Source organism: Camarhynchus parvulus, chromosome 3, assembly GCF_901933205.1.
Source record: "Camarhynchus parvulus chromosome 3, STF_HiC, whole genome shotgun sequence".
Lineage (NCBI taxonomy): Eukaryota > Metazoa > Chordata > Aves > Passeriformes > Thraupidae > Camarhynchus > Camarhynchus parvulus.
This window is the reverse complement of record NC_044573.1, coordinates 86,901,484-86,911,797: the sequence shown is the minus strand read 5'-3', so window position 1 is coordinate 86,911,797 and position 10,314 is coordinate 86,901,484. Positions and strand designations below refer to the sequence as shown.

The 10,314-nt window shown below is 36.3% G+C and overlaps 1 protein-coding gene across 1 annotated transcript in view; it reads right to left on the bottom strand.

Moving 5' to 3' along the window:
• Positions 1–1,986: 1,986 nt before the first annotated feature.
• The window catches only part of TINAG (tubulointerstitial nephritis antigen), a 38,544-nt gene continuing 30,216 nt past the window's right edge, over positions 1,987–10,314 (bottom strand). Inside the window, exons 10-11 of the mRNA XM_030945878.1 lie at positions 3,467–3,512; positions 1,987–2,333 (exon numbers count right to left, since the gene is read on the bottom strand). Coding sequence (XP_030801738.1) covers positions 2,217–2,333; positions 3,467–3,512 — 163 coding nt within the window. The 3' untranslated portion in view covers positions 1,987–2,216. The remainder of the gene's footprint in view (positions 2,334–3,466; positions 3,513–10,314) is intronic.

Here is a 10,314-nt window from a genome sequence, read left to right as displayed (position 1 = left end):
CTATCTTTCTCTTATTCTGATTTCTGGAAGTGTAGCTCCTCTCTTCAGGATTGCTCTTTAGTCTGGCAATTTTCTGTGAACCCTGCAACTACAGGAAAACAGTTCCCATGTCATTCTCAGGGCTTGTCTCATCCCTGCTCTAGATGCAAATTCCTTATGTCCATGGGAGTTCTTGTTCCTCTTGTTTCAGGTTGTGTTCCTATAAAACAAGTTGCACTAAGCTGCACATAAAGCTTTGCAGATGTGAGTCCCAGTGCTGGCTGCCAGCTTGAAGCTGTGAAGCCTCCCTAATTTCAGCACGCCCAGGTGAAGCTCTCCTTGAGAAATCTCACTCTGAGCATCCAGGACAAAGCAACTACCTTAAATTAGAAGCTTAACATCACAGACCAGATCTTAGGAAAGTCTCATAAGGAAATCAGGAGCAGCAACAGCCACTGGCAAAAGTAAAAGCCACAGCAGTGCAAGCCAATTTGGAGTTGAAATAAGTAATCCCCTCCAGAGTTTACTGAACATGTTTTTACAGTGTCATTCACTTCAAAGTTAAATTATACTCTCCTGAAATCTTGACATTTATGGAATCAATACATACTAAGAGGTTCGGAAATAGGTGTGCAGATGATTCAGTATACTTTTCTCTCAAGTACTGGCTTAGCTCACTAAAACTAGAAGAGTTATTTCTCTCACAGCATTTAGAGCTTCTAAGATTGCTTGTGTTACAATTTGCTACAAATTTCAAGTGATAAAGGGTTTTTTGTGTCTAAATTCAGTTTACTACATGACACTAAAGGCCACAGAAGGCTTGTTGTGCTGCAATATGGTACTGACATTTTAACAATAGCTTCTTTAAGTGGCGCAACATAAATTGTCACTTAGCTTTAGATGAAAAGAGGTTATTTCAGAGACATGGGCATTTGTCATATACCACTGCCATGAAAAATTCTTGAATGAGCTTGCTGGTGACATTAGAAAACAGGTTCTTATTCTAGAAAGAATAAACATTATTAAACATGCTGAAGGTACACCTGGAAGTTCTTTGTTCACTGATATTTCATGGCAGCTCTTTCCCCCTGCTTATTTAACGTGCCATGTTTTCTTTCATAGATAATTTTATTCCAGTTGGCATTTGGCTTTTGGATTAATTGAAACAGAAAGGGTTAGAAATTATTTAATTTCTTCTTATGCCAATAGTTTCAATAATGATATTTTAATCAGCAAATAAGCAAAATAGTCCTCAAACTTGTCAAGATTTGCAGCAATGCTTATAGGAGGGAATGTGGGTCAAAAAGCTGCTTCTTCAGACAGAAAAAGCATCAGGAGTTCTGTGTGTCTCATTTGCACTAGTGATCCTGATCACCAACACCAGGAACTGAGCCTGGATTACAGACATGTCAGTTGAGACAAACACCAGAAAACCTTTTCCATCTCTTTCTGTTTGCAACTGGCTTTTGGGAATGTTGGCATATGCTTGTTCTCAGGTTCTCCACAGGCAGTGGAAGGCAAGCAGTTCAGGAATTAGTCTAGTCTAGACTGAATTGGGAAGAAATTATATTTTCTTCTTCATTTTATTTTAATTAAAACATTATTAAAATTGTACCATTTTGGTTGTGGTTGCAGGAACAGGAACACACTTTCATTACAAGCTATTTTTGTATTACACTGAATGCATCAACTTTGTGGGATCTACTACAAAAAATTAATTTCCTGGATGATATATTGATACATAGATACAACTTATCTACTTAGTTTTAAGTAAAGGTGGATAGGAAATAATTCTTCAACTACAGGATCAGAGCTGCTTACATTTCTTTGGAATATATTATCCAGTACAACCATGAGCTGTCTGGGCCAATTTTGTTTGGAAGAGCACCTAATATTTCTGAAATCATTTCTGGTCAGAGTATATATATTGTAAAGAGATTAATGCTAACACTGTAACTCCATTTTTTTCAGGCATTGTTCAATGAGGAGGGAACTTCCTGCTCTGTGAGACATCAAGGTTTCCAGTAGTCCTGGATATAACATGCTTTTAGTCGAAAGGGTTTTTTGTACCAGGTGAGATCCAAGAGTGCTATGATGTCTGTGTTCAAGTCAGGAAGACTCCATGAGGGCTATTAGAAAGGTAACTTAGAGAGAAGACATCATTTTTTCCCCCATAAAGACTCAATATACAACGATGGAAAGAATAGATACATCAAGCAGAGTATGGTACAGATAAACTATGGTTGTCCCAAAGTAGCTAAAATCAGCTTCTCAATATCACACTCATTTTGTCCACGAAGTATCCTAAAATAACCATTTTCTCCCCAGGATTTTCCCCAGGAATTTGCAGCAATCTAAAAGTAAAACAGAAAAAATTATCTATTTTAATTTTAAAATATTATTTTAAAATGCAAAATTAATCTTTTGTGTTAACTTTCTCTTTAAGGAACAGAGTCTCTCAGATTGGGTGCACTGAGAATTAGCATGTATCTTTTTCTGATTTCAAATAATTTGTTCCTTTTTTGGTTTGATCAAAATTTCAGTTCCAAAATCAGGGTTAGTAAAAATGGAATAGTATTTCTATAAGACAGTTTGATACATTGAAGCAGAAATCATTAAATGAATATTCAACCATTTACTGCTGAAAGTGGTTGAAACAATGGTCAGAATTCCAACTAACCTGTCAAAGATGTACCAAAGAGATGATGATAGATAGATAGATAGATAGATAGATAGATAGATAGATAGATAGATAGATAGATAGATAGATATGTAAGCTGACTTTTAAAGAATGACATTTTATTCAGGTAGCTATTGACATATTAAGAAACTTATTTTCTGATGAAGTCTCAGTAGTCTCAGCAGGTTTTGCCTTTGATAGCAGTGAAACTACCTACCATAAGCCCTGCCATCAGCTGTGTAAACACCAAAGTACCTTCAGATGAACACAGGAATAATGGGATGAGCTGTTAGTCATAGTCCGAGTGATAAAATTTGATTTATTCTAAATGGCTTAAAGGAAATGTTCTTAGTTTGATTGGTTTTAGTTTTGGGGGCTTATTCTGATGGCTGGATAACAATTTCCAACACTGTTTAAACAGAAAATTTGTCTTTTCCAAATATTTTAACAATTACTATTGATTAATTTTACTGACTTTCATTTGCAGACATCAAAAAGAACTGACTCTTCATAGAAATTTTTAATAACATTTGAAAAATTGAATAAGATTTGAAACAGAAAAGGCAGTGTAGGAAAAACCACAGGTATAGGTGGGATGAAACAGGCTTTGAATTTGAGGTAGGTGATGCAATAGTTCAAGGGTCAGCATGATAAAAGTTGCCAGAGAGGGAATAGAATTATGTAGGACACTTTAAGGTGAAGGAAAAAAATCAATGCAGAGAGAGTAAAGAAGTAGATTTTAGATGATCTCTGCTGTTGAGATATTTTTTCATCTGCTTCAAAACACTGTCCCAAGCATTCACTTACCCAAAACTTCTGTTTCTGTCCATTTTTGTCAGGTAATGCTCCCCACCTTTTAGAAAATAATGGTACTTTGATGAAACAAGCAGTCAGAAAACACAAGCATTAGCTGTAATCATTATCAGTGTCAGAACAAATCCTGAGTAACAAACTCTGATGATTCAAGTGAGGTTACCTGCTGACTTGCTAACCACAAGTCAAATTGCCATTAGTTATTACAAAAAGTTAACACAAGTCTAGTTTTAGTTTTTCATTGCAAAAACCTGTTTTCATTGACAGACTCTCTCTTCTGGAGAGCTTGCCTGCTGAACTGAACTGTGTAGAAATATTGAAACTATTGTGAGCATATTTCTTCAAATCAACTGAAGATCCCTAGCAACATTTTTGTTAAAAGTCTCATCTAGCACCTTTACAGAAATAGCTGCTGAGTTGGGATTGAAAATACTCCTTACTTTTCTCAGATTAAATTGGCCTGCTGACAGCCTAATCTGTTTCATTGTATTGTTGGGGGGGGGGGAGGTTGTTGGGTGATTTTGTCATCTTTGAGGGCATGCTAACTTTTCTGGAAATATTTTCCCCACCTGCCAAGTGATAGGATTTTCACAGAGGAATAGCTGTAGCTGAACTGCTTAGTACTCTGATCTTTAGGTCTCACTTTATACACAGGGAAGAAGTTCCAACCCAATCACCTGGATGTATTTCAGTGAGCAAGAATTGCACTGCACACCTAAGGTAGTTAAGTCTGCATGGGTTTTCTGCTGGAGCTTAAAGAGCTCTGTCTTGTTTTTAATTTATACAAGGAATGCTTGTCTAGTTACTGTTCACAGCTCATCGTGCTTGGGTGCCTATGAAAGGGCACAAATAAAAAGAAAAACAAAGATGTGAACTTTTAGATGGTTTTCCCCGGTGTGAAGTTAGTCCTAGGATATATCAAATGCCATTGACAGGGTGTTTACTGGTGTATATCCCATCAACACTGCCTGTTTGAGCTGTATTTGCAGTGCTCCAGCCATTTTCAAAGGCAACCAGCAAAAATATGATGAGGAATCCCATACAGTGAATGGGGAAAATGGGATTTTTCTGTCATCCTTTTGTTTGAGCAACAACAGTGACATCAACTCTCCTTGGTTAACAGTGAACCATCATTCACATGGAATACCTGTGCTTTCAGCCAAAGGGAAAAAGGAAAGGAAGATAAATTGGTGACTAGCAGAGAGATGAAGTGTGGATTGTATTTGCAAGCACAAATTGTAGCTACTGATGATTAAATTCAAGGAATCATAAAAACAATATTTGCCATAATGAGCCTGGAATGCAATTATTTTTCTTTTAAAGAGACCTCATGATGCATTTTCTTTTAATTACCACATGAATGTTCAGGGATTTTCAATAATTGCCATTTCTTTGCCAAATATTTCAGATACAATCTGTCATTATCACAATTTTTTTAAAAAAGTTGTAGGCTTTTGAATTTCATATCAGATTCAGATTTACTTCTTTACTCGTGGCCATTTTACTAAAAAATACATCGGCTGTAATATGAAAGTCCAATATTTACATTAGTCTCAAAGACAGAAAATTGCTTTGAATTGAAATTCATGTACTCCTGCGTTTCGTACTACACATAATTTCTCCTGCTTGCTTGAGTATGACAATATCCCACAGGGTCACATTCCTGTGATTAAATGTTTTTCTAACATTTGTTATTTTCTAAAAGACTCAACTTCTAGTTTCATACATTGACAGGAATTAATTGATTCTTAGAAATGTTTCTAAATAAAAGAAGACTTATAAGCCATGATAGAAAAGGAAACTTTTTCTTATCCTTGACTATAATGTATCCATGAATTTAGTTTCCCAGGGTTTGTGTCATCATAGATACATAGGCACTTGAGATATGCATTTTATTTACAGTTTGGAAAGAGCTACTTTCTTACTAATCAATGCCTATGGGTATTCATCAAATACTCTAAATTCAAGTAAATTAAAATATAGAGTGCAGCCAGCAGGTCAAGAGAAGTGATGGATTTCCTTTTTTTGGGACTGCTATTCTGTGTCCAGTGCCCAATTCTGAGCTTCCCCACACAGGAGAGGCATAAACAGGCTGGGAAGAGACCAGCAGGAATCCACTGAGATGTTTGGAGCACATGACGTATGAGGAGAGGCTGAGGGAGTTGGCTTTGTTCAGCCCTCAGGAGAGAAGGCTCAGGGCAGACATTTGTTGTCTTCTCTGCAAAGGGTGAGTAAAGAGAAGATAGAGCAGACTCCCCTGATACATTTTGGTGGTCCCCCCCACCGCTCCCCCTCCACATCGCCTACTTGAGCCTCAGCCTCCAGTGGAGGTAGTGATGGCTGCATCCAGCTTACTCTAGATAGCATTCCAGATCATCTTCCCTGCAAAGCAAAAGCTCAGAGAAATTGTTGATCGGTCCCTCAAAATCTCCAAAACCAAAATTTAAAACAAACAAACAAACAAACAAACAAACAAAAAAAACCAAAAAATAAAAAAGCATAATCCTGGAGGAGTTTAATGAAGTAACTAAACTCCCAGTGTAATTAGTTACCAAGTGGAATTGACAGAGACTTAAAAGTGACACATTCTTGGACAACATCCATTAGAGAACAATACTGTATTTTCTGGAAGATGACCAAAACAATCTAATCACACTCTTTTGTTTGCTGTTGTGATTATTCCAGCTTGATATTTACTCCAAATGAATGCCATTTTAAAAGCAAAGAGATGCTGGATCTTATTGGTCTTGTACAGACAGGGAGTTTCTCAGGGTTATTTTTGCAAAGCTTTAGATCACTAATACCTTTGGTATTTTTTAGAAAACCTTTCAACCTTATGTCCTGGTTTCCACTAGAATAGAAGGGTTTGGTTTTTCTCTGAGCAGTTGTTACAGTACTGTGATTTGAATTTGGAATGAGAGTGATGCTGATAACACACTAATTTTTTGGGTTTTGCTAAGTAAGGACTTTTTTATCCTTTTGTCTTATGCTTCAACAGTGAAGAGGAATGCAAAATAAACAAGGAGGGACCCTAGCTGGGACAGGTGGCTGGAAGTGACCAAAAGGATATTCCACACCATAGGACTCATGCCCAGTTTATAAACTGGGGGAAGTTACCAGAAACGCGTCCAATCTGGGTTCAGCAAGAGGGTTCTGATGTTGGTCAGCAGAGGGTGAGCAATTGCATCATACAGCACTTCTTTTTCCCTTTTTGTTATCACTTGCCATCATTATTGTATTTTCCATTATTTTTGATTATTAAACTGTTCTTATCTCAATCCACAGCTTTGATTTTATCCCCCATTCCACTGGGGTGTGTGGGGGGAGAGAAGTTGCTGAGAGAGTGACTGCTTAATTTCCATCTGGGCTTAAATCATGACACTATTTCATATCCAAACTTCCTGTTTTTATTTAGAAGAAAAAGAAGAGATTGTAAGAAATCATTAAGAAGATCTGTTTATCAATTACTGAAAATTACTTTTGAAAGGGAGTTTTCTTCTCTCTGGCAAAAATATTCTGTGCGATATACTCCACTTAGCTTTTCCAAAAGAAACTGTCATGATCTTCAATCAAAAATAACCTTGAATTAAAAAAAGTAATTTCACAGAACCGCATTCAATCCCCTTCAGGAAAAAAAGTAAGCAACGTGTTTCCATTTACTCCAAGGAGACCTGTTCCAAGTGACTCTGTGAAAAGAATTCTGTTGCTCTTTTAGATAAAAGGGTGAGTTCTTATGGTCTCTTATAAAATGATTTTCATAATTTTGTGTCCAATTTTATATAGTAGAGGCACCTTAGCTGTCCTTTTCAGTAATAACTTTCCCTTGACATTAACTCTGTAGGAACAAGCCCTGAATACACAACTCTGCCTGACAGGTAAAAAATCTAGAATACAGAGACTGTTTCAGTAGTACTACAGAGAATGGAAATTGGTTTTATTTGAACATTTCCCAGTTTGTTTTTCAATAAACTACGCCACTAAAATTTAGGTGGACTTCACAAGGAAAGCATAAAGAAAGCTATCAGGAAAAAAAATGTAAGCTGATAATTAGTCATCAAATAAAATAATTTAAAAAGGGAAATATAACCTAACACAAGAAAAAGGGTTATCAGCAGTGGCATCAAAACTAAGGTGTTTTGGCAGATAACAGAAACTAGGTTCAAGGGTGCTTACAGTCACTTTTGTAGGTAAAATGCTCTTAACAGCAAATACAGTGAAGATTTCTGAAGATTGTGCTAAATAATATTATACAAACTGTCTCCTTAAGACTGAAGGTATGAACAGAACACAGATATGGCCTTAAAAATAAAGAGGAATGGCAGGTTTTAGATCTCAAGCTAATTTCTGCAGATTAGTTGTTATTAGTAGAAGTCAATGCTTTGCATTAACCAAGGATTTAAACTGCTTGCTGGACACAAATATATGCAGTCCAAAAATTTCTCATCTCAGCTTCTTCCTGGATTTGATTGTATAACCGTCATAATGCTACCAGAGAAAAAAGTTGTAAGCATTGTGGGTCATGTCCTGTTCTTAGTGCTGGATCACAACAGACTAGTACACTTCAGAAATTAGCAATTTTATCTACTCAATTAGATAAAAGTTTAATTCTTAATCTTGTTTTAAAAATAAGAAGGTTAGGGTCGCTAACTTATGTTCACCACAAGAAAAATCTTCTTAAAAAGTGGTTGCTGGAATTTGAAATTGTAGTTTTGCATAGACTTTTCAACACGAGAGATGAGTCAAATTGAGCCAGTGAGCCAAGAGTTAAATCACTCCCACAGATGCCACAGATCCCACAGATCTACTGTAATGAATTTTATGAGTGACAGTCTCATGGATTTAACTGCATGAATCATCAGACACTGTATCTTTTCCCCATGATCTCCTCGTGAATTTCTCTTTGCTATAAAATGTTTGAGTGTTGCTGTTTGATGTTTAACTTTAATACCTGATGTTGATTATCTGACAGTGAAAAAGTAATTATTTTTTCCCCATGAAAGAAGAAGGGAACTCAAGCCCAGGTTTCTTTATTCAGGAACAAAACAGTTTGGGTTATGACTTTTGGAGTTTTAAGATGTTACTGTTTGGAGTTATTTTGAGTATAAGATCGAGTGAGGGCAACTAAGAGAAAAAATATAGAGAAAAACAGTCTCCAAAGCCAAAACCCCAGATATCACTAGGAGTTGTCAAGACTTTGGACTTTGGATAGGTGAATCATTTCATTATGTATTAAATCTCAGAATGTTGTTGCTCTGTCTGGCTGTCTCCTCAACATTAAACCACAAGCTCTTTGCCTCACATATCAATTTTATCTCCATTAGTATGGCTTTTTGTGTTAAACATTCAACCAATGTTTTTTCAGGGCATAGAAGTTTCAGTTTAGTAGTTGGCCAAGCCACTTAATCTGCTGCATTATTCCATTTAAATCTTTCAGTGAATTGCTAATTAAAATAGAGGGGAAATGTGTTTCCAGCTAATGTGCATCTCAGTGTCCTCTTATTAAAGCCTTTTGTCATTCTGAATTCCTTCCAAGCGTTGAAAATCTATCTTGTTCATGAAAGATTATCAAGGCTTTCAATAACATTTGTTTGTTTCCTCCAAGCCTTAAAGTGATAGTCCATAGATTTAATTGCAGCCAAAGGCATGGGCTTTTGAGGCCTGCCTGGATTTTTCAGTGTCATGGCTTCAGCAGTTGCAGCTTTTTAGTGAGGTATGGATCATATATTGTAGCTTGGCACTGATACTAAAGTGATTCAGAAATAAAAGTCTGAGAGAGATTTGTCTGAACAAGCTGCAAACATACAGGATGGGTACTTCACTAACTTTGAAAAGAGATTTTTTTGAACTAGAACCACAGCTACTCCATCCAATGTACTTCCTTGACTGAGCTATACTTTCCTTACCAAACAGACTATGGCATTTTATACCAACAAATCTACCCCAGGTTTTCTTTTCCTATAGACATTACATTTCTTCTCCTAGCTGGAACTAAGAAAGCCAGAAGACTAGAAAGAAGAGAAAATAAAATTTAAAAAACCCACCCAATCAACCAACAACAAAAAAATTTGCAGAGAATCTGATAGAGAACAAATATAACTGGTTTGATCAGAAAACCTTGCTTAAATCTACAGACCTACCATTGAGTTAATCTTTGGTGTGAATTTAGTATTTTTTTTATTGAGACCTTGAGATAAAAATGACATTTTCGTATATAATTTTTCAGCCATCAATCTTCTTAAAATAGGAGAGTGCCAATGAAAAAATGAAAATTACCAAACTAATAGTTTGTCCTCTTTAGTCCCACTTGCCATTTGCAGTTTCGTTGTGCCTCTTTAACTGGTTTCATTCTGGTGTCATTAAGAGCTGTAATTATGGATGTATGTATCCATGAATGCATGTATGGACATACACACATCATATGCAAGATTCTGAAAATGCTGTCTTACTATGAATATTACACACCAGTCATTTTGGTTTTAAGCAACTTTAAGATGCCATTGCATGTGGGATTTCTGTAATCAAATCTAGAATTTTTCATTTTGGCTATTTAAGTGTGATGTTATCCCACAGATTTTATTATAGTCTAAAAGGAGAAATCAGATCCAACAAAGCAATTCAGCTCACCTTTAGATACTTGAGCTAGAGCAGATGAATATCTATAAAAGATGAAGGAAACATGCAGAGGCATAGGAATTTAACTTTACGACCTCAAAACTTAGCTGTTATGTATCCCAGTCTCCATTATTCACTTTTTCTGCTTATCTCCTGTGTCTAGAATAGACACAGAAACTGCCTGAGAGATCCTGCTCTCTTCAAGTATCAGTGGGTCAGTCCATCCTGCC